The sequence below is a fragment of the Gobio gobio genome (genome assembly GCF_949357685.1).
Source record: "Gobio gobio genome assembly, chromosome: 7".
Taxonomy (NCBI): domain Eukaryota; kingdom Metazoa; phylum Chordata; class Actinopteri; order Cypriniformes; family Gobionidae; genus Gobio; species Gobio gobio.
In genome coordinates, this window is record NC_137103.1 from 29,126,845 (window position 1) to 29,152,685 (window position 25,841).

Consider the following 25,841-nt stretch of genomic DNA (forward strand, 5'->3'; position numbering starts at 1 on the left):
TGCACGAATAATAAATAATTAGCTACACATAAGAAATCACTGATCACAGATCAGAAGGAACTGAAAAAAGACTTCTGTTTTCATTTGTACATCCAAACACTGAGAAACTGCCAGCATTCACTAGATCACAAGCAATGATCTCTGGAGCGTTTGCATGGGCGTGCCAGATTCTCTGGCCGGAGGAAAGGGAGGGAACCGTTCCTGCTTGGACGTCAAACCAGGAGACTTCAGGATTGGCTCGTCTGGCCTGTCATTTTCTCAAAGGCAGAGAAAGACAGCCAGAACTCGGGTTTACACCGATCAACATTTCTATCCACTTGGGGACAATATTCAGGCTAGGGGAACTCATATTAATGTTGAAATACCTCATAAAATTAAAATTTCATGCCATGGGACCTTTAAGGGAAATTAGGCTACCTGATGGATGATGAAAGTTTTCAGCCCCCTGTTCAAATACACTAGCGGCTGCAGCACTGTAGTGTGTGTGTGTTCCGTCAATGAGGCTGCGTTTGTGTAATTTCGACTTTATTCACGAAACGTTTCGACTTCTTATTCACGAAACTTTTCGACTTTATTCTTAAAATTCTATGCTTTTTTTTTTTACTTTGCGGAAATTCACTAAATATTTGGACTTTATTAGAATTTGTGTTTAAAAACATTACCTATGATGCTGCACAGCAAGCAAAACATGCCAAAAGCATGCCAGAGTCAAAGCAAGCAAAACATGCCCAACCCGCTCCCTCCCATGAAGCACTGCAAATGACGTAATCAATTTAGAATTTTGTATTTGTCAGATCAAATCAGGGCTTAAAAACGGAAAAAAAAATATCAATTGGTTCACTCCGAGCAGAATCGATATTATAGCGTTTCCGTTTTTGCGTTCCTCAATAAACATTACTGTTCCGAAAACGGTTTGATATGAAAAAATACCGGTTAATAACGTTATTTTAATTTAGCCTATACTTTAAACAAATATGTATAAATAGACTTATTTTTACTCAATAATAATATAACGCATGGTAATTAAACTTGAATATTTATTTCATAACATTTTTAAAACCAGAAATACATGCAGAAATACAAAGCATAAACAGCGGACCTGTTTTAATGGAGCGTTAGACAATCTAAAGTGGCCTCTTATGCCTAATTATTTTCAGAAGAGTGATAACATTCTTTGTACATAACTTTTTTTCAACACGACTTGTTTTAAAAATTGCATGAATAAAGAATAAATAAACTGGATAACCATTGCTCTTTTAATGCACTGTCAATTGCTAATTTCACCGCAAACACTGCGCAACACGTCCTTGCATCACATAATCAAATTCAGTCGGCTAATAAAGCTTGATCATTTAATGCGATATAACATACCATTTAATACGAAGCATCAACCATCTATATAGAAAACATTGACCTGTCCTGTATTGGCAATCTGAAAGACTATAGGAAAAATGTTTGATAGATGCTAGTAGCCTACTTGGACAGGCAAAATCCATAAACCAGCCTAAATCAGTCTATTTGAGCTTAAAGTCCGTACTGCTTATTTAAACGTTCGAAAAGAATGTCCTCCAATACCTGCACATTCATAGTAGACCAAAGTGGGGAAAGAAATGTACTTGAGGCATGAAAATGCACGCTCTACACTGACTTGTGTTACGGGTAGATTCATAGATGATGGTGCGCGGACATTTCACTCACGCTTGATCCGTCAACGTCACATGCTGGACTACTCTATTCATGATTGGTCACTGCCAAATTAAAATATTAAAGAGAACGATAAAATAACGTTATTAACCGGTTAATGGTCATTTCAAATTAACGTTTCTGTTCAGAACTATTCAAATTGATTTTGATTTCGTTTCCGTTTTTGTTCCTCTTAAAATTTCGTTCGTTTCCGGTTTTCGTTTTCGTTCCTTGAACCGGTTCAGAGCCCTGGATCAAATACAGTTTTTTTCAAAGTTTGTAATGTTATGATTCACTTGCATAGCAGGTTGGCCCAGTTCATGGCTTATAACGCTTTAATGAATAGTTTAAAAAAAAATCCCTATGGAGAAATGAATGGAAAAACATGCAGTGTATTGAAAATGAAGTCTAATTTTTATTTTATGATTTATTTTATTTCAATTCAAATTTCATTACTTTGTTGAAAAGTTACATTCAATATTTTAGACACAAAACTGATTCCATACATGTGCAGCATTATTTGCATAGCGCACAAACATTATATCGAACACTTATCTAACTTTTGGGGGGGTTTTTTCAAATCAAGGAAACTTATAAAACCACAATAATTATTGTTTTATCGCCCAACCGTACTTGGATGCACAAACTGAGAAATTATTATTATTATTTTTAATTAAGAATATTGTATGACAGGAGACTATTATATAGTGTAATCATTTTAATTTATTCAAGATAAACATGCAGCATTTGAATATAACGTCTTTGCTTTCATTGACCTTTTCCTGGTAATACAATACACAGGGTACAAGACAACAACAAAAGCAGATAAAATTAAGTTGAGACTACAGATTAATATTTAATTTCTGAAATAAAATGCACATCACACCCCAAAGATGACCCTGAGATCTGCCAGAGACAGTTTAGTAAATGAGGATCCAGTTCCAGACAAGACTTTCTGAGCCAGCTCCTTCTTCTTCTCCTGTAGTGAAGAGATCTTGTCTTCAACTGTACCATCACACACAAACCTGTGGAGAGATTGGCCCACATGACACTATACAATCAATCTGATTGTTTGATATTTATCAGCAGCTAATGTTTTTTTGCACAATTTACTTCTAACAAGCACTCATCACGTTTGGCATGGTATTGCAGCTATAAGAGCAGAAACAGCTGCTGCTCTCTGTGTGTTTTTCCATTGTTTCTGGACGCATTCATATGTAAATTGCATGTGCTTACTTTGTCCATTACATTGAATGATCTGCGGAAAAAACCCCAAACATTTACAGATTAAAACACCAGGGGTCCGTTCTTCGTACCTCGCTTAATACATCTAAGATGATTTGACAGATCCCAGATCTTCTAATCCTGATAACTGATCTCTGGCTAATTTGGTTCTTCAAAAGAATTTGCGGATTGGATTAAAATATCTGGATTAAATGATCTAAGATCACTGCGCGTTCTTGTTTTCCCTGAAGAGGGCAGATGCATCGATACTCGAAACCACGATCAGTAATGCAGCGATTGGCTGGCGTCAAGACAGCAACGTAATCACATCATAATTAAAAAGCCACCTGGCAAAAAACTTAACTTAACAAATTATACAAAAAAACCCACACATTTCTGGACCTTTATAAGGAAACAGCCAAACGACCAAACCAACATAAAAGTTATAATAGATAAATGATAAATGTTTTTTTTTTTAACATGATTACCAATTATTTATATTCACGATTTTATACAGTATTTATACACCCTTTATATTTTTATTTCAATGTTGTAATTTAATTTTTAATTCAATTTGAAGCAGATTTGTAACGTGACAGTATTAAAGTTTCTTAAGGGTCAAGATCAAATTATCCTCTCTTGCGCTGCATCAAGCCATCCCATAATATCCGTGATCACTCAAATTAATGCACGGCTCAGATTAACTGCACAACATGTGTGTAAACCAATAAAAATAAAATTATGTAAAGTAATTATTCCATCACAAATAAATCGCTCGATCAAGTGGCTGTGTCTATATTATTATAGGCTACACAACATTATATATTCTCATATACATATACAATATAACATTTTTATATTATTAGTATTATATAAAATTAGTATTATTGCCCCTGGTTCAGTAATGAACTCTTGTAATAAAGTAGCAGTGGCTGGGACAGATTTTAAGTATCACCTCAAGATGCAATCTAATCCTGTTTACATGAAATAAGCCTGCTCCCGAGCAAGTTTAAGCTTACGGACATGTTACTATGACAGCAAGTCCAGGATGAGCTTCGAAGAACCAAACAATCCAAGATCATGTCAAATCATCAACAACCAAATCCAGCTAACTGAGTTAGCGAGGTACGAAGAACGGGCCCCAGGTGTAAACGGGAATGTGTGTCCCTTGTCTACTTGTGATCCAATCGACCAAACTGCATCTTAACATCAATTGTAAACAGGGCCTCATTCATGAAGCAAACAGCTGTTTTTTCTTGCCAGTATGAAACTCTCCTTGACTGTGTAAATGACTGTTATTGAATACAAAAACTCACCTGTGAATTGTAACATCTCGGAACTGTCCCACCCTATAGATCCGATCACAGGCCTGGTCTTCTAATGCGGGATTCCTGTAAATGAAGGCCTAATTCATATACATGTCCTTGTTGTCTCTCTCAAACATTGCACTTGCATACCAGTTTGAAACCAAAGCCGTTTTGTTTGCATTTTACTGTTCATTGTCTTCAGACTGATGGTATGAACAGCATTCAAGCATTCAAACAAGCAGCAAGAGTTACTTACATAAAGAGCCTCCATCTATTATAGATACATGTTCATTAAAGGAACACGCCACTCATTTTCCAACTCCCCTAGAGTTAAACAACTTTCGAATCCATTGAACCGAACTCCAGGTCTGACGGTAGCACTTTTAACATAGCTTAGCATGCATCATTGGATCTTATTAGACCGTTAGAATCTCGCTAACGCAAAAAATATTTTTCCCATTTAAAACTTTAATCTTCTGTACTAAGACCGACAGAAAATGAAAAGTTGCGATTTTCTAGGCCAATATGGCTAGGAACTATACTCTCATTCCTGCGTAATAATCAAGCAACTTTTCATTTTCCGTCGGTCTTAGTACACGATGTAACTACAGAAGATTCAAGTTTTAAATAGGAAAAATATCGAAACTCTTTGGTAATTTTTTTTTTGCGAGATGCTAATGGTCTAATCAGATTCAATGATGTATGCTAAGCTATGCTAAAAGTACTACCGTCAGACCTGGAGATCGGTTGAGTGGATTCGAAAACGGTAAAACTCAACTGTTTAACTCTAGGGGAGTTGGAAAATAAGCCTATTTTCATGTTCCTTTAAGCATCATTAAAATCTCTTGCGGACCTGTGAAGTGGCTCACCAGTGCATGTCAATGAGAAACAGATGATTCCCTCCAATCAGATTGATGCCCACACCTCCAGCACACAGAGACACCAGCATCACCTGTAATATCAAACAAACAACGAACATAATGCTTCCTAATTTCAGTGGGCAAAGCAAACTGATAGCATTAACAGGCAGTGAGATTACAGCCCTTCAACAAATTATACAATAAACGAAAAGATTAACTTTGACCCTCTGTGATCTCAATGAGCACATGCCTGTGGTCCTTTGGGGTTAGTGTTGAACTCCTCCACTAGGTCCATTCTGCGTTTGGGATTGACGGTGCCATCAATTACTGCAAACGTCAGACCCATTTTCTTCAAGTGAACAGCAACAATGCGCAGCATGCTGGTCCACTGAGACACAATCACACTGCCAAGCGATTCCAACATTGAGAAATTACAAAAAGTACAAACTGGTTTTGGATAAGGAATCTCAATATAGTGCATGAAGTCAAATTGAAAGAATAATATTCATTCAGATAAAACCCATAGAAAACATGTTGACAATTAGAGTTTACCATCTTAGATTTAGCTACAAACCTTGATCTATAACAGAATATTCAGGCTTCCTACACATTATTCATGTGGATCTACCGCTGATAAAATATACTTAAACTTTAGTTGACATACCTTTTTTGATCTTTCTTTCTAATTTCTCTCAACTCTGTCAGTATGGCTGAAATCTGAAATAAATAACATCACAAAGAGAATAGTGTCAGAGATCTCTAACGTTAAAAATAAGGTGGATATTGCAGAGGATGTTCACCTTAGTGCTTTCACGAGTGTCCTGGAAGAGCTCAGAGGAGAAGCGGCTGCCGTTGAGAGAGACGGTGTCTTTAGGTTCAGAGTCTGAGGGCTCAGACAGAGACAGAGCACACAGCTGCTCTTCTAGAGAGAGAGCTACACCATCCCCCTGCAGCTCTGACTGATCCAGAGTCTGGAAAAACACATCATACACGTTGCATGAGTATGTGAGTGTGTGTAATAAGTGTGTGTGAGACAGAGAGGGAACATCACCTTCTTGAGCAGAGACAGGTGGCAGCAGCACTGCCTGAGACGCAGCAGCAGTGACAGGATGTGGATGGTGCTGGAGGCCTGAGGCTGCTGAGAGGAAGACAGCGAGTCCTGCTGAGACATCCCAAACTCCCGTGCAACTGAGACACAAACACAATCATTACAGGGAAACTATAATGCCAATAATTTGTACATCGTGTTACAAATATTAAAAGAGAAGATACATTTTTTTTCCATTGTTCCTGTGCTCATACACACCTATCTATAGCCACTCATGTGTACAAGCCATTAACAATTTAGCGAGTTAATGGTTTAACATCACATTCAAACTCCCAATTTTTGGATTATGTAACTGAAGCTTAAGACTGAAAATGTAAGACTAAGGGTGTTTTCACACTAGCAGTTTTGGTGCGCACCAGGGTTCGATTGACGTCAGAGTTCGGTTCGTTTGGATGATGTGAACGCGGTCTTCCGAACTCGGGTGCGCACACGCGATCCGTACCAGAGTCTGCTTAAAAAGAGTGGTCTAGGGTAATGTTCATGTAAACTCCGGTATGGTTCGCTGCTGATGTGAATGCAATCGAACTAAATCACGGAAGTGAACCGCTATTAATGACATATGATTTGATGAAAATGTGTGTTTGTGTGAGTTTCACTCATTTTCCTGGCGAGCTAGACTGGGTAAACTCAGCCTGATCTGCCTGCGATTTGATTTCGCCCTGCAACTCAGTCTGGAAACCTGTACATTCATTTCTACTGCTTCTGTTACACTTTTGCGGGAACCAATCACAGACTGGCTTATCCACCTGGCCCGCTATTGGCAGATTTAACACGATGACGGATAGAGAAGCAATGGGTCGTTGCCCTGTTCTGTTGATCACGCCTCTTGTGGTCTGATTGGTTGAAGGACTATCCAATTGCATACAGAGTCATTTAATTTATGCTTGTTTATCACACATCTTGTGCAGTAGAAAATACATTGCAGACTCCCCAGACCAATTTTCAATCTTAAATTGAGCTTGGTCTGGTGATAGCCAGACAACTGGCGAGCGTGACTGTACTGCAAGCAGAGAGCAGTAGATCTACTTTCTGCTCATCTTCAGCATTCTTTAGAGCATTTGCAGTACATTCGCGGCATATAGACGCAAGTGCCATTACGTACCGAAGCTTTGGAAACTAAACCAACGGTTCAAAAACAAAAATATAAAAGTGAGGTGAGCAACGCTATGCATTGTGCCGCCTTCACGCTCGCTGTCGTAACTAAGCAACCGGGTAAACAGCTGCTGCTTTGATGATGCAAACGCACCCCGGTTCGGACCCAAATAATATAATATGAACACAGTCCAGCGGAGAATGGGGGGGGAGCAATCGAACTCAGGTTCGGTCCAGGCAATCAAACCAAGTGTGAAAGCACCCTTAATACAACAGAATAAATACTCGCTAATATTAAGTCCTTATCGAAGAACGTTATGATAGAGACTGCTTGCCTTTCTCAAAAGGATTGCCATTGTCTCCCTTTTTAGTGTTTCCTTCTTCATGTCTCTTAAGATAGTTTTGGAGTGTGGACCTGGGGAGGAAGAAGACAAGCCAATGTCCGTATGAGACACGCAAAACGTCAAGAAATGGACTGAATATACATAGAGACTGGGGTTCAGTGACATGGTATACCTGGATCGTGCAAACACAACATCATATACAGCCTGTTCATCTTCAGACAGCTTCAATCTGTGAACCTCACAGGTCCGATCAGGCAGAGACACCTAAAACAGAAGCACAAACATTACAAAATTCCTTCAAGAAACCAATTTGCCAATACATTTATTTTATAGAGATTACACTCACAAAGAGCAATTTCTTGTTGAAGAAATAGTCTGAGCATAACTAAAAAATATATATATGCTCACTATAGAAATTTCCAGGACATTTTAGGATTTTATTTATTTTCAGGTCAGGAAACAATTTTAAAATGTCCATAATATTTCCAGCTTTTCAAAGCCTGAGGTTTTTATTAATTTCAAGACTATGAAAACTACACATGGGGTGTGTGTGTGTGTGTGTGTGTGTGTGTACCAGTGGTTTCCCAGTAGAGTCCAGCTGGTTTTTGGTCCTGCGAAGCAGCAGTGCTCTGGTGAGGATGTTCAGTCTCTCTCCTCCTCTCTTTGAGCCATTATCCACCTGAGCCTTCCACAGCTTATACTCGTCAAATGGAGAGCATCTCAGAAATCTGCATACATACATGCATGCATATGTGCAAAAACAACAGCAGTTAAAGTAGTCTGCCACATAATACATCTCTATGATGGACTGAATCGTTAAATCCCTGTGCTGCAGAATCTTGGCCAACAGATACTCAGCTCTTGTCATTTACTCACTCGAGTGAATCAACAATATCAGATTATTTATGAAATTTTCACTGAATAACACTTATTTCTCTCTCGTTTCTCTCCCAAAGCGAGAATTGAACAAACATTTTCGTCTTCTCTTCACTTCCAATCCCATCCTTTACTAAGAAATGATGGAAAGCATTTTGAATTATCCATAGATTATTTTAAAACTCTTAAAACTAATTTAGTTAATGCAATCTCTTATCTAATATGTAAGTGATGACTTGCATTTTGCGAAGGTAAGTGAGATCTCCGATCATACAAGAGATGCATTGGAATGAAGGTGTAAATGCAACTCTTTCAGAATACAATATGCATGTGGATGTCAAGTATGACTTAATATATGCATGAACATTTAACAGATTTTTGTGTCTCATTGTCCAGTATGATGTGCCCAAAACCATTCACTAATTCTCCATTTACTTCATAGCACCCTCATATTGCGATTATAAATGGGATTTTGGCAATATTGCAATTTAACTTTACCTCATGTAAACGCAATACTTCAATCAAACTAATGCGATTAAGCTCATAATCGTAGTAACCATATTCACATAGGAAAGAGCAAAAATGTGTGTATTCGGACACAGCTGTATACACTTTTGAGCATGGTGTGTGGCTTTACATGTGTGTCCTGAACTATGGAAAAATTTACTTAAAATCAGATATGACTGTTCTGACTGAGATGCACTACATTCCTTAGCTTGAACAATAGAGTATGACACCAGCAAGGCCGAGATCAGGTGTTAGACATCAGAGACATTGCATGAACTGATGAAATGTATAGCTTATATCCAATCTATTTGGATAAAACTCTCCCAAAAACAAACACAATAAAAAAATATTTTATCAGATTTCAAACAACATATGGGTTTTAGATAAAGACTGTAAATATCAAAAGCCATGTTTTTTTCTGTTCAGGCTTCACAAAAAAATGGATATGAATCAGATATGCCCAAAAAAATGTTGCCGCCTTATCCCTACACATTTTTGCTGCCTGTCTGAACAAAGTCCTGGGATATTTCTTGAAAAGTAGCAAACTGAGTCAAAGAGAAAGACTCAAACTGATCGTACTTGAGCAGTGAATACATATCCAGCAGGTTGTTCTGGATGGGGGTTCCAGTGACAGCCCAGCGGGATCGGGCACGCAGCTTACACACCGCCATGGACGTCTGGACTTTAGGGTTCTTAATGTTGTGAGCCTCATCAAGAATCACTCGTGCCCAGGCAACACGTAAAAGAGGAGGCAGGTCTGAGGCCTACGACCAGAAGAAAAAGCTACTTAAAGAAACTTCTGAGTGATACTGGGACAACAAAACAAACCAGGCCCAGGCCCTTAAACATCTCAGCCAATCAAATGAATCATTTAAATGTTGTGGTCAGTATTCATACCACATGATCTGAGTCCTGAGAGGGTTTCTCCGCATCCTCCTTCTGCACAGGGATCTCCTTAGAGACCAGACTGTACGTAGTGATCACCACATCATGCTCAGCAAGGCTGGTGAAGACAGATTGCAGAGAGTATAAAATATTAAGCTAGATGACAAGTGACTACGAAAAATATTTGGACAAATAAAAATGTATGAATGCCATTGCATTTTCAAACAAGGAATAAAAAAGCCCAATACCAATAACCAAGTATCATTTTTTTTAGAAATAAATGTAGTAAAATAAGGGGAGCCCTCGACTTCATATCCACTAAAAATGCATTTGGGACCAGTTGGTGGAGTAAATAAATAAACAAACAAGTTTGTTACATGGTTTGATATTTTGTATTTCATGTCATAAAAATTAATTATTCAGATCATTTTTAGGCAACTGAATGTGTAGGCATGCGATTTTCATCATGCAACATGTACAGTTTGCTAAATGCTTCACAGATATGTGTGTGTGTGTGTGTGTGTGTGTGTGTGTGTGTGTGTGTGTGTGTGTGTGTGTGTGTGTGTGTGTGTGTGTGTGTGTGTGTGTGTGTGTGTGTGTGTGTGTGTGTGATCTTTCTGTTGTTGATGTGTGTGTAAGTGTGGCCTACATGGTTGAACTCCTCTGTCTGTTGGGGCCATGGTACAAATACACACTGAGGCGACTACTCTTCACACGCTTGTCAATCTCGTTCTTCCAGTGATGCACCAGAGAAGCAGGACAGATGATCAACGTCCCCTGAGAAGCCACTATGGTTGAATCTGAGGACGGTAATTATGATACATACAATTCTGCATCTGTTAGATTATACAACAGCTTTGTGAACAGCAGACATGGCAGAAAGCCCTAATCAGATAAAACACACACACACACACACACAAAGACAAATTGAACATCTAAGGGTAGGAGCTATTAATAAGTGATGGATACCCTTTTTAGAGAGCCATTCCTCCAGTTTTTCATCCTTCTTCTTCTGAGACAGAATGAGGGAGATCATTGTGAGGGTCTTTCCCAGGCCCATGTCATCAGCTTAAAATAAATAAAAAACAAGTTTAATGAACTCTTTTCACACACTGTGATGACATTTCCACAGTTATTAACATCACAAATCTAGCAATGTTTTTATATATATGTACACAGTATTTTTTTTTTTCAAAATTGATGAACATTTGTAACACTATCATTTGTTATGTAGTACACGGGTATTAAAATACAAAAAAGCTGAGGGAGTGACAGTACATTTTTTCTCTTTTTTGACTGATATAATTAAATATTTTTTTTTGCCAATTTGAGAAAGTCATGGATTTATTATTGTGCTATTGAAGCAAATGGGGAAACAAAAATCTTTTAAATATTTACTCCTAACTATGAGAACCATGGAAATGTAAGAAGGCACCATAGACTTAATTTCATGGTGAAAAATTATCTTTATGCAGACTGAACTGAACTGGCTGTAGTTTAATATTCGGCTTCAAGAGTTTTCCTGCATTATGATAGATTTTTGCTCAGCTCTACAGAATAATTGTTTTTATTTGTGAGTCACAGCACTCCATGGTCAAAAACCTCTAAAAATCAACTATTTTGCTACATAGCTTTGGTAGTTGCATTTTTTTCATATTAGTTGTATTTTATTTTAACATAATTAAAAATAAAATAAAAAATAAAATCAACATTTAATGACCATTTCCTCTCATTTAATAAGTATATATGTTCACGCTGCCTCTCGGTTTAATTTTTTTAAATATATAACGTCCTACCACTTTATATAAAAATATACAATATATACACACATACAAATTTATCTCCCTTTGGAACAAGGAGATAATTTTGTTTTTTATTCACTCTTGTTGTATTTGTATTTGGATAAGGCTAAGAACTAGGTGGCCCACAATCTGGTTCAGTTAAATCAGGGAAAAACAGGGATTATGACTTATTTAGGTCCGTGGTCAGCCTATCTACATGATCAAGTAAGCAATCCAGGGATTTTGTGTTTGACCCAGAACTAAAATTTGACAACCATTTCAATGCTGGTCTTATTCAGCATATCAATTGCAACTCTTTTACACTAAATTACTCTGGGACCATTTCAGCCTCGATTTGGCCAACCCAAATTGAAAAGCTTCCTATACCCACATATAGTGGTCTAAATGAAAAATGTTAGTGTCATTTTACAGGAAAGTTACATAAAACACAGCTATAAGTGATAAACATTTAAGCATGTTGTCTTAGCTATAATAATAATATAATAACCCCCCCCCAAAAAAAGAGGTGCTTTTTGATTTTTTGAAAGTGTATAACTCAGGCCCTGTGTGCTCTAGCACCCTGCGGACAGTTTTGGCTGTTTCCACTAGATTCCAGAAATTACTGTTTTTTTGTCTGGATCATGCATGCAAGATTTATTCAAATGGATCTGAATGGAGGCATATGACCTTTTTTTTATGTAATTCCCAGGGGTAGGCGGAAATTACATAAAAGTGCAATATTCCTCCCTTGTCCCTTCAGATCCATTTGAGGGTTCCCCCACCCCCTTTGAAGCTTGTGTAAAAAAAATATATTTTTCTTTTAAGGAGTAGGGCTAGTGTGTGTGTTTTTAAAGGGATAGTTCAACCAAAAATGAAAATTCTCTCTTAATTTACTCACCCTCATTCCTTCCCTGATGTATATGACTTTCTTTCATCAGCCCCTCTCGTGCTTGCTCGCATGACAGTAAACAGGAAGCATTAATTTACAGTTAAAAAAGTTTTTAAAAATATTAGCAATTTTCTTGGATTAATTCACAGAAATGTATTTTCTAAAACTGTTTGTTTGTGTTTATCTGAAGAAATAAATTCATATACATCAGGGATGGCATGAGGGTGAGTAAATGATGAGAGAATTTAAATTTTGGGGTGAACTATCCCTTTAAGTGATACTGTAGATGGTTCATCTTGTGTTATGTTTTACTGCATTTTATGTGTTTGTGTGTTGATTGTACAGAACTTGGTTCTACATGTGCAGTTGTAAAGTGCTTAATAAATAAATTAAATGAAATTAATGAATAATGTAATGTTGCAAAACTCTGACAGTGATACAAGACCCCTTCGCATCATATCCTGATCATCTTCTCCGGGCTTATTATCCAGTAATGACTGGCTGCATAAATACAATAAAATTCACAAAATGCATCTTAAATTGAAACATCAATCATTCTAACCCAATAATCATTATTACCCAAAATTCCTCCGCATGGTTTCTGTGTCTCTCTCCACAGCAGCCAGGCCAGGGCTCTCCTCTGATGAGGCAACAGCTCCACCTTGTGAAGCAAGATCATCATGACAAAGTCATGGTTAAATAATGCCGTTTTAGTAAGCAAGATGACAAATGATGTGAAGTGATTTTCTTTTACCATCTTATTAAAACAGCATTGTTTAACCATTCCAACTATTGCACAAGAAATATGTGAAATTATGCAATAGCTCTCTTAGCTAATTATGCAATAGCTCTCTTCACAAGATCTCTCTTCAGCGGTTACAAAAACCCTTTTGCTATCTTTTATTTAAAATTTGGATAGTACTACACAGGGCTCTACGCTAACATTTTTCTTGAGGAGCACTTGTGCTCCTAATTAAAAAAAATTAGGAGCACAGTCAAAAATTTAGGAGCACTTTCTGATCAATAACACGTATTCCAATTATAACTTTCCCATTACAGGATGATCTTTGTCCCTTTAAATTAATGTCCAGGGGCATTTTTACCATTATAAGAGCAATGTTTTCTAATCTTTTTAAATGTATGCATCATCTTTTGTCAATTTCTTCATTTAAAATAGAAAAGGTTTTTTTTTTTAATTTTAATTTAAACAATAAATTCAGTTAGAGCAATAAGACACAACTAGACTGTTACCAATCAAATTAAATCCGCATCAAAAGTAGAAGTGGCACAAAAGCTCTATCTGAAATGGTGTTTAGATACATTTACATGCAGCTCATGGGTAAATAATGTTGTATAAATGTTTTAAATATAAGTTTTTGAATTTAGAAATAGGCTATGTACAAGTTAAACTTAAACTTAGTTAAAATATTTATATTTTAAATAAAAAGTCCATGCAAAGTATAAATATGAAAATAAAACAGACAGTAGGAGGCGTCAAGTCTATGTGGGAGTCATTGATTCAGTCGTTCAAACGCAGATTCATTCGATCGAACCGCTTGGAGATACACAACTGGTGTTGTTTTGATTTTCACGAAATAAACATTATTGTGGCTAAAACGTTGTTACTTAATTTCAACTTGTCTATTGGACTTTTGTACAAGATCAGTATCACATTTGCAATCATGCCAATACTCGAGTCGGAGCAATAGCAGTCCGTAACTTTTGGCGCTCTGGCGCTAATAAACAGAACTGCGTGCATCTTGTGGAAGAACACTGCAGCCGGATCTACTTCTCTCTGTGTGTGTCTCATAGACTGTAAAAAAATATGGACGTAGTGTCCGTGACGTCACCCATAGGATTCTGATGAGCCGTTCTGAAGCGCAAATTAGGGACGCGCCATCTTGGCAGCGCGTCATCGCGCGTCACTCCCGGATAACAGAAAATGGGCAAAAAGGCGGGACGTGGGCGGAGCTTAAGTGACGCGATGACTAACAGACAGCAGGTGAATGGTCTCTATCCACCTGTCACTTGAAATGGCCACGCCCTTAATTATGCAGAATTTTAAGGCTTTATATAATGTAAACGAATGAGTTATAAAAAAATTCACCCCCCTCACAGTTATCATGAAGGGCAAAATGAGCCGTATAGACCAAAAGCACAATTTGTACCAGGCTGTAAACATGTTTTATTCTGCTCTAAAGTTGGCCATTTTAACATGAGGCTCAATGAGATTCTGCTCCCTTCTGGATCCTGTCCCTAGCGGCCAGTCGATGAATTGCAGTTTGAGGCACTTCCGTATTGGCTTCAAGAGAAACTGCGGGAGGTTGCCGCTTGGTGTGTCTATCTGTGCGTTCACACCGCCGCCGGCGAGAGCGTCAAAGTGGCCGGAAGTCATTCATTCTCAATGGGAGCCCGGCGGCGAGCTCCGGCGAGAGCGGTGCGGCGCGTCTTGGACGATTTGGGCGTCGAGGAGAGTTGAAGTCAGGTCAACTTTATGGTAATGAGCTATGACGCGGTTCGGCGGCAGCCGGCGGCAACCAATGGGAATGTAGAAGTGCTCCGCTTGACATGATTCTAGAGACCGCAGCGCTGTAAACTTCGGTTCCTACCACATTAGTTCCCAAGCAAAATAGAGGAGAGGCTGATCAAATGGTGCGGCGGGTTTGATAAGAAGACGTGCAACTTTATTTATCCACCACACAAATGGCTTTTAATTGGTTTATTTCGTTAGCAAACATGTTCTATAATTAAGTTCTTTCCATCGATCTGCTTTTTTTAAACTTTCACATTTAAATTATTTCATGAGGTTATATTATACGGTTATACCCTACCTGTGGTCAGTCAGCACAAACGCCGATCAACATGTGTGTTTGCTTTGCAGCCCCTTTAAATGCAGTTTCAAAAAAGACCAAGCATTCGATCTACGTCAGAGTGGCAGCGCGTCCACGAATCTTTCTACAGCGTCGATGGCAGGGCGGCCAGAGCGAAGTTTGACGCTCTCGCCGGCGGCGGTGTGAACGCACAGTATGGCGATTGGCGAGTCACACAGGGACTGTGCTCCTCCACAGCGCTGCGAACCAAACTGGAATAGTCAGAATAGAAACACTTATTATATGTGTACCATAGTGATTCAGGGTAAGATAAAAACACGGTTTGGAAAATGGATTCATGATGTACTCACTCATATGCATCTAGTCATTTTTAAACTTTAAATAAATGTTATGGACTGCAGCTGATAAAGATTCAATCAAGAACTCATATGTCGTGTTGTTGGGCATAGATTCAAGCGACACATTGTAGAGCAACTGAACAGCATTTATTCATGCGTCATTTTCCAACTCACATTCGTTCACATTAACCCTGAGCACCTAGTAGTTCCGGTACTTCCTGTTAGACGCTACATAATAAAACCCATTACACCACATCCCCCTTTCTAGGAAATGAATGCAGACTTAAATGAACATTTACTGCATGAACGAAAACATTTTCTTTTCTTTTCTTTTCTTTTTACAACTTATTGAACACATTCTCTTTTTTCATTTTTATTTTTTTCGTACTCTTTTGTATTCACAAGTCCAGTCTTTGAGGTTTTATAACACTTCTACCAGACCTGGTTCTGACAGGACCTGGGGAAGCTGCCTTTGGAGTCTTAACTGCAGACTCTGAGTAGTTTGGTGTGAGCCTGGCGCCCTCTGTTGGACAGACTGGTGTACTTGGAATTTGAACCTTTGGTGTGATTTCAGGCAATGGCAATAGATGATGTCTATTTCTCCTGATGACTCCTGAAGGGCTTCCCACGATGTATGAGCGGGGTGTAGAATGAGGTGAGATAACAGTCCCTTCACTCTTGGTGTCTGTGATCCACACCGGTTGTCCAGGTGAAAGCTGAGGAAGATCTCTCACACGATGTCTTTTGTTAAACACTAAACTGTCCATTAGTCTCCTCTCTCTCTCTCTCTCTCTTCACCACTGTAGCCTCATTCGGCAGGCTGGGAATGAGCAACGAGGGAAGCTGAGGAACTGGCGTACGAAGTCTCCGTCCCATTAGTAGTTGCGCTGGGCTGTATCCATTAGCCAATGGGGTCGCTCTGTAGGCTAAAAGTGCAAGATATGGGTCTTTTGCTTTCTTTAGTAGTCTTTTCACAGTCTGGACGTGACGCTCAGCCTCACCATTGCTTTGAGCAAATTTTGGACTGCTGGTTACATGTCTGAAACCGTATTCTGCTGCAAAGTCTTTGAACAACTGGCTTGAAAACTGAGGTCCATTGTCACTGTAGAAAAGCTCTGGAATGCCATGTCTGGAAAAGATTGACTTTAGGTGTACTATAACGTCTTCTGATCTCGTGGGCGTCAGTTTTGCTAACTCCACAAATCTGGAATAGTAGTCCACCACCAGAACATAGTTACTGTTGTTAAGAGTAAAAAGATCAGCTCCAACTTTTTGCCATGGTCTTTCCGGGAGCACACTGGGCATTAATGGTTCCACTGAATTGGCTCGTTCCTTAATGCATGTGGTGCAGTTTTTTACAAGCTCGTTGATTTGGCCACTCAGACCAGGCCACCACACTGTCTCTCTAGCTCTCTCTCTGCACCTGGACATTCCCTGATGTCCCTCATGTAGGGCTTTGAGAACAGAGTTGCGCATAGTGGTAGGAATCACGAGTCTGGTGCCTTTCAGTAACAATTCATCACATACAGTTAGAGTGTCTCTGTGTGGCCAATATGCTTTGATTGGACCCGTGAGATGGCTGTAATCTGGCCAGCCTCTCTGACACAAAGACATGACTTCAAAACACGTTTTATCTGCCTTTAATTGTTCTTTCAGTTGTGTGATGTATGTTGAGCTAGCAGGTAGGCTTCTGATTATTTCATCAACGTAGATGTTTGTGTCCGCCATTAGATCTGCTGCAGCTTTAGGATCTGAATCTTGTTCGACAGGTGCGCGTGAAAGGGTGTCCGCTGTGAAGAGTGCTTTGCCTGGAGTGTGTGAAATGGAGTAACTGTACCTCATGAGCCTAAGTCGGAACCGCTGGATTCTGGGTGGAAGCTCGGTTAGGGCTTGTAGTCCCAGCAGACTGACAAGTGGCTTGTGGTCAGTTTCTAAGGAGAAGTGTCTCCCGATGAGGAAGTCTTTAAATCTTTCACATCCCCACGTTAGTCCAAGCGCCTCCTTCTCCACCTGTGCATACCTCTGCTCTGTCTCAGTTAAGGAGCGTGAGGCGTATGCTACCGGTCTCCACTGCTCACCTTCTTTTTGAAATAGGACTGCTCCGAGTCCATAGGATGAGGCATCAGCAGACAGCTTAAGATCTTTGTTTGGATCATAGAGTGTGAGAACAGGAGTTGATGTCAGTTCACTTTTCAGCTGATCAAATGCTTTTTGTTGTGCATAGCCCCAAACCCACTGGTTTTTCTTTGAAAGCAGATCTCTTAGGGGCTTATCTTTTTCAGCCAGTCCTGGAATAAATTTACCTAACTGGTTGACCATCCCAAGAAAGCTGCGCACTTCGCTGACATTTGACGGCTCTTTCATCGCTTTGACTGCTCTGATTTTGTCCGGGTCGGGTTGGACTCCCTTCGCGGACAAAATGTGTCCAAGGAATTTTACCTCATGTTTGCTTAAGTCACATTTCTCCATATTTAGTGTGACACCCGCCTCCTGCAGTTTGTGAAGCACTGTGTGAAGTCTGACATTATGTTCCTGCTGGTCCTTTCCCCAAATGAGTATGTCATCCATGTGACAAACCACGCCTGATAGCCCATTGAGAATCACTGACATTCTCCATTGGAAATGTTCTGGGGCTGAGGCTATTCCAAAAGGAAGTCTGTTAAAATGGTAGCGTCCGAAAGGGGTAATGAATGTTGTATAGTGTGCTGACTCAGGTGACAATGGGACCTGCCAAAACCCTCTGTTGGCATCTAACTTACTGAAGACAACTGCTCCAGCCAGGGATCCAAGTGTCTGTTCCACTGAAGGTAAGATGTACTTCTCTCTGCACACTGCATCATTGAGGTGAGTGAGGTCCACACAAATGCGCACTGAGTCATTTTTGGTTGGCACTGGGACCATACCTGAGCACCATTCAGTTGGCTCTTCAACTCTGCTGATTACTCCCATGGACTCAATTTTTTCCAGTTCCTGTTTCACTTTTCCCAACAAAGGAATGGGGACCCGTCTTGGTGTGGCCAGAGAAAAAGGAACAGCGTCAGGTTTCAGCTTAATAGTATAAGGTTGCTGCATTAACCCCAAACCCTGACACAGCTTTGGATATTTCTCATTTAACACCTCCGTGTCTATGCAATCTGCTCTAGACACAAGGTTTAGCTTGACACTTGCTGGCCTGCTCAACAGTGCTATGTGCAAATCTTTGATAATATATACGTTTTCTTCAATTTCTTCTTCACCTTTGCACAATGTTTCTCTGCACATACCCAACACATTGAGAGGAGTGCCCCCAGGTCCAAACAATGGTCTGTCTGGTTTGCATAACTCTGACACATTTTGGTTTATACTGTAGTACATCTGGGCTGGGATAACTGAAACATCCGCTCCAGTGTCTATCTTAAATCTGACTTTGTGGTTTCTGATGGTAAGATCTGCATACCAAGGATCTAAACCTGCGTCCACAGAACCAAGGAACATGGGTGTGTCATTATATTTCTCGGTTTCTATCTCATGCACGGATTTAGCAGACTTACACACCTTACTGTAATGTCCTCTTTTACCACAAGTATGACAGGTCACATCTTTTGCTGGACATTGAACTTTAGCATGTGCAGGTGTTTTCCCACATCTATAGCAGGATCTCTCATTTGGTGTTTTGGACTTTGCTGTGTACTTTGGCTGAGTTGGGGACTTGTGTTTTGGATACTGTTGTTTTGGATGCTGTTGTTTTCTAGATTTCACTGACACAGCATCTATTTCCGTGTTGTTCTCTCATCTAATGTCTGTTTGTTGCCTTTTTATCACTTCTGACTGCCGGGCTTGATTTACTGCCTTCTCCAGCGTCAAATCCTTGTCCATTTGTAATCTCTCAGCTAAGCTAGTGTCTCTGAGTCCCACGAAGAGGCGATCTCTTATTAACTCATCGTGTAGTGCACCGTAGTTGCAGTTTTCCGCCAAAGCATAAAGCGCGGTGACAAACGAGTCAACAGTCTCATTAGCTAGCTGCACTCTTTGATTAAACCGGGCTCTTTCGTAGATAATGTTTTTCCTGGGCACAAAATATACGTCCAAAGTATCTCTTACCGCTTGATACTGTTGTCTCTGCACGTCCGATAAAGCTTGACCTCGTAGAATATCGTCCGCTTCATCCCCCATACAGTAGATGAGCGTGTTTACCTGGTTAGCCTTGGAGCTAAGATGCAGATTGCTGGCTAAACGGAATCTTTCGAATCTCCGTATCCACTTTTCCCATTGCTGAGGCTTAGAAAAATCAAACGCTTCGGGAGGCTGAATGGTGAATGTGGCGTTCGGGGGTGGATTTGCGTTAGCATTGTTGCCTCCGTTTATCTGTAGCTGGGGCGGTACGCTGCGAGGCTGCATATGTGGTGCGCTTGCTCCCGCTTCCTCTGCCTCCGACATTATTTTCTCCTGATAAAACCTTCTTTTTCACTCCCAGAACAGCTTACTTTCACTCCCCGGCGATTAAGCTCTTACTGCCGCCCGACTTCTGACACCATGTCGTGTTGTTGGGCATAGATTCAAGCGACACATTGTAGAGCAACTGAACAGCATTTATTCATGCGTCATTTTCCAACTCACATTCGTTCACATTAACCCTGAGCACCTAGTAGTTCCGGTACTTCCTGTTAGACGCTACATAATAAAACCCATTACACCACTTCATACAGGAGCGTTTTTAAATTATTTTATATTGATTCATTTTTGGTGGCATTTTTGCCCCAAGCCCCTGTTAATTTCCGACCTTGTTTATGATAATCCAAATGTGGTATTTCTAGTTAAGTTTGGCTGCAAAGAAAGATCAGCCCGAGCCGCGAGGCGTCTGGTAAGTGCATGGCCGCGTCACGCCTGTTTCATCCATAGACCGTGGTTTCACCATTTAATCTGTGAAGTGTAGTCCGTCGCACACGTTATTTGCACATGCTCCGCTGACAGAAGGCATGAAAAGCAGTTGATTGCAGCACGAAACGTAACAGTTGCTCAGTCAGTCAGTGTTTTTAGTTTTTATTACGATTGTATTATACATTTATTCACGAGAAGCGATCGGGTCACTCGCACCGGTGCGCCTAAATATTTTTTCGCAGTCGCACGCAGTAATTTTCAGGCGCAAATGCGCCCAAAATGGTCGCTATGTATAGCCCTGCTACATACCATATACTCATAGTAACTAAAGTAATTACCAAAGTACAAGATAGGCAAAATATTGGTTTTGGTTTCCTCCAAAGAGAAACACTGTAAGTGCAAATCTGCTTCAATTGTAAAATAAAATAAAACAATGTTTAAGAGTACAGTATAATAGATGATCTCCTAGCTAAAAAAGAAAAAAACAACAACAATAAAAATACAATACATTACATTTAATTAGTTAATGAATGTGATAAACAGAACAATACTGCTTTTATAGTCTGAACTGACTTACCTTGATCCCTTTGGGATCCTGTGCCTCAGTGTCTTCTGTAGGGCAGGACTCCAACGAGTCGTGCAGATGGTCGATGGTCTCGGTGGTGGCATTGCGGACAGCCAGCAGTCTGTTCTCAGTCATCCTGCCACCATAGAAAGCCTGGCCCTGAGGATTCACTGAACAGACAACCGGCCAAATCAGAACATCATTACACTTACTTATGAAATGGGCACAGGAAACACCAATTTGTAAGAGAAAAATGAGATTAAACACTATACCTCCATACATCTGGGAGTAGCCTTGGCTCAGGTTCAGGCCCAGTGAGCCACTAGAGGATTCCTTCAGCACTGGAGCTGGAGCTATGGGCAGGAGGATGGTGCCTCCAGGACGACTGAATGGATTGGACAGGCTGTGTGTGGGCTTATGTTCTGCTTCAGCTCTGTCTTTATCTTGAGACCCTACATTTAAATAATTAGATCAATTAATTTATATTTCAACAAATTTTCCACAGTACTATAAGGGTATTAAGTGTATAAAGCATCATTCAATTTTTGGGGTGTCACACCAAATGATATAACGGGCAACCAAGTGAGATACAGGGCCATGACCGAAAGTATCCAGATAGAAATTTGTTGCTCATTCTCAATGGGAAAATTTCCAAGCAACATCGCTCAAAAATGTTGCCCCATGTTTCATAACCTTAATTGACCATGACACAGTCATTAGTGTCTGTGGGGATCTTCCCAATGATATGTTTTATGTTTTTATTGCTGACCCCCAACTTTTGAATGGTAGTGTATTCCACCTCTAAAAAACACCCAAATAAATTTTGATTTGGAAACTAAAAACATGCTCATCATAGCAGAGGTATATTCAAGTCACATATGAATAGCATCAGTCTCACCAGACAGAGAAGCTGTTGTCAAGCTCAGAGACCCCAGAGCCTCTTCCAGTTCTTTCACCTGACTCTTCAAACGCTCTCCTTTATCTGGCAGAGCAGACACATTCACCACTGAAAGAGTGGCCTAAGAAAAGATGGAGCGTTAAGCAACATAAATTGAATCAAATTTGTATTACATCACACTATTATTGTAACTATCACAAAATACTAACTGTACTTAATATAAAGACCGAGTAACCTTCTTCTGCTTGAGCTGGGCTGTGAGATGGCTGTGGAGGTCCTCAGACTGACCCTGGACTTTAGAAGCAGGCTGGAAACCAGGGTAAGAGGTGAGTGTTTTCTGAAGAGGTGCAGCTGGAGTTGGAGCAGCTGGAGTTGGAGCACTCTGCTGGGTGGGAGGCTGTACCGACACCAACTGAACATCATCATCCTCATCACTCCATTCACCGAACCGCGCTATGCCCTTCTGGTCCTTCTTCTGACTCTGGTTTGGTACTGTCTTCTGAGCATTAAGTGCTGAGGGCTTTTCAGAAACTGGCACATCCCGTAATGTGGAGCATGAAGGTGACTGGCTCTTGCTCTGCAGGCTTTGAGCTTTATCTGCAACTGGTTTTGAATCAGAAGTGCTTTGCTTGTTTGAGCAGTCATCCTTTGTTTTATTATCTACTGAAGGTTTCTTATCACGTCCAGATGAGCTTTTTGAAGGGCTTTGTGCAGAGCTGCCTGTTTTTGTAGGCTTCTGCTCCTGCTGGACTTTGATGCTGGTCTCAGATTCACACAGTCCTTGAACACTTTCCTTCACAGAGTTTGGACTCTCAGGAAATGTCTCATCCTCAGCTGTGCTCTTAGGTCTCTTATCATCAGATACTCGCTTCTTTATCTTTATCCCAGCGGGAAGCTTCTTGTTCCTCCAAGACTCTGAACCTCCAGAGTCTTTCCCCTCTCTGTCCAAGACATCCGGGCCATTCTTATTATTCCCTTCCATCTCTGTTGTCTTGAAGCGCTCTTCTTTCTTTTTAGCACTGCTATGATATTCACCGTTCACATGTTTATTTTCACCATTAACCTCTCCTCTATCATTTTCAGCATCTGGATCCCTCCTGTGTTCTGAAGATTCGTCTTGTTTTGACTTGACTTTGAAAGGGTTCCTGACTGGAGTGAGACTGGAGGACTGAAGATTTTTGTCTGACAAATCAGTCCGTCTCTCAGCGTCTTTCTGCAAGAAGGTTGTAAAACAACTGAATTGTGGCAAGAAATGTATTCATAATTATAAAAACAAAAAGTCTTAAGACTGATTTACTTATACAGTATAAGTGGACACAAATATGTTATTTTTTATTAAATGTTAATATATTTGTAAATAATACATGTGCACCTCTCTCCACGGAACACACCCACACCACTTCTGTCCCTCAGTTTTTCCAAGCATACAGCGATAAAACAACCTGATTGTGAAAGAAATAATGCATCAAATTATGTTTATAAAGTATTAAGTATTAATAAAGTATAATCCTTTCCTCTCTTCCTTTCACTGTTATATTAAAGAGAATGTTTGGATATTTGAATTTGACCAAGCCAAAAAAATCTCCATGTGATCAGTTGCTGCCTAGAGACATTCAGAGAAGCTCAGAGAAGAGTTGTCTTGGATTTATGACTAACTAGACAAACCTATGACACTTGCTTTTGAATGAAGGACATTTAGTCTATTTTACAGTAACTGCATTCATGTAGTGGAACAGAACTCCTTGTATGGAACATTTATGGAATTGTCAGAATAATACCAACTGGTTTTGCATATGAATTCAAGAACTATTTTAAGCAGTCATTGCTGTATCCTTTCAATTGACCAAACCAAGTTCTTCATTGTTTATATTGGTTTCTACTGGATCTGTCCTCGCTAACACTATACATTTCCAGTCTCATAGCAGGTACGTAGTAAAGTAGATAGGTATACAGCATAACCCTTACTTGTATTTGCCCTGTTTTTCATTGTAAATTAGTGTTTGAAGTTCAACCATGGAGTCCTCATGCTGAAGGCAGTGAGATGGAGGGATCCTGAAGAACATACATGATATACTCAGAGCAGGGCAACACACTGAGCCATACACATGAGAAACAAAACCACCTATTCTCATGTGAATGTGCCCAATAGATATAGTGGAAATTGTACAGTTATGCTGATATTATTATAATGCATATATAAAGGCGTGTAAACACTCACTCTGTAGGCAGTGAAAGGTTGCAGGGCGTTGCATCACGCGCAGTGCAAACATAGAAACTTTTGCCTTTATTCGGTCCTTCCTTTACTCCAGTCTTCAACAAACATGTACTGCCTGAATAACACAAATAGAATAAGCAATTTTTCCTAAATAAATTAAAATGCACTTTCGCATTCATGCATCAGAAGACAACAACAACATATTGCCCTGAGCTAAGTTATACAGCTTGTGAACACAAATTGCTTACAGAGTAAAACTGCTCAACAATATCTTTCTTCTCTGATAAACGAGTGTACGGTACTCACCGTGTGTTTCACACAAAACTCTTTCCATCTTCTTATGACAGCGGCTTATTTCATTCACTCACCGGCTTCACTTTCACTATGAACACAAAATGCCGCCGTTGTCGCTGTTCTGATGACGTAATCTGCACTGTAGCCAATACATGCATTGCTGAAACGACCGAGCTATTGTAATTAAATTTGCGCACATCAGTAACAAAATTAGTAGAAGCTGTGGTATTTTGGCAGAAGCTATGCTTACCATGGTACATTTTGTACAGGCATCTTGCCCTATTGACCAAACAAATAAATGGCAAATGTTCAAATGTAATTTATTCGGCTATTCCAGCAGGTGGAGTCATGTGCACATGAAAGGATGGAAGTGACGCGTCTAGTTGGTGTTTTGAATATGATTCATAACAAGGGTGTTGAACATGAGCTACTGTTACTGTACTGCTCACACATAAGGGTCTAGCTACTATAGTTCCCTGCCAGCTGTCACTGGAAAATCATGAATTTGATCTGCGTGAATGCAAAGGCCTACGTACGCCTTTGATGAATGATTTCCATAAAAAATGCTACGAATAGGCCTATAATCCATCCATGATCCATATAGGCCTACCTCATATTGAGCTATAGGCTACCTCATATTTTAACATAATCTGGGCCCTTTCCTCTGCATCTTCAGCAGAAACGTTTTGTTATCAGTTCACTAGTTAAAATACGAAATCACTTTCAAATAGCTATGTCCTGTTATATTTGGCTTCAAACAAAATCATCTCCCAGACTGCTTCACAATTTTTCATTACAACTTAGGTTAATCACCACCCCAAAGAAATATCATCAAATAATCTTCCAGCTTTCTTCAGGACATCTTTTCACGGTTCTTCTGTTAGGCTACTCTTCTGATTCCACTTTCATCTCTAGCTACCATTGAAAATGTAATACATATAAAATAAAAATGTATGTATAATTAAAATACATAAATGAAGGGGCTTTATTTGCACTTTATATATTTGTACTTTTCATAGTTCATTAGAACATTAGCTACTGCAGTTATGTGTCCTCCAAACAACATTTGTAATTTCCACGCCAGCATTTTTTTAAATTATGTATAAACAATGAAGTATCTGAAGTCTCATTCTCAGAAGTGTGTAAACGCCTCAAAAGCACATGCTCACAACACAAATGAAAGCAGCTGCTCAGCTTACGCTTTGTCTGAAGTTTCTCCTAACCAGGCAGGTAGCTATCATCTCTGGCTGCTCTACGAAGAAAGAATAGTTGAATTATGCGAAATGC

The 25,841-nt window shown here is 39.7% G+C and overlaps 1 protein-coding gene across 1 annotated transcript; it reads right to left on the minus strand.

Moving 5' to 3' along the window:
* Window positions 1–602: 602 nt before the first annotated feature.
* Window positions 603–24,697, minus strand: ttf2 (transcription termination factor, RNA polymerase II). Its single transcript, XM_079821503.1, has 23 exons — window positions 24,567–24,697; window positions 24,264–24,375; window positions 24,011–24,097; window positions 23,418–23,487; window positions 22,281–23,258; window positions 22,046–22,166; window positions 21,420–21,599; window positions 21,160–21,317; window positions 13,136–13,217; window positions 10,856–10,954; window positions 10,536–10,686; window positions 9,899–10,004; window positions 9,581–9,765; window positions 8,193–8,346; window positions 7,791–7,882; window positions 7,610–7,689; window positions 6,126–6,262; window positions 5,875–6,045; window positions 5,739–5,791; window positions 5,325–5,478; window positions 5,084–5,166; window positions 4,224–4,298; window positions 603–2,708 (listed from the first exon to the last, which is right to left on the minus strand). The coding sequence occupies exons 1-23, from the start codon at window positions 24,592–24,594 to the stop codon at window positions 2,564–2,566; spliced, it is 3,501 nt and encodes a 1,166-aa protein (XP_079677629.1). The 5' UTR covers window positions 24,595–24,697; the 3' UTR covers window positions 603–2,563.
* Window positions 24,698–25,841: the final 1,144 nt, after the last annotated feature.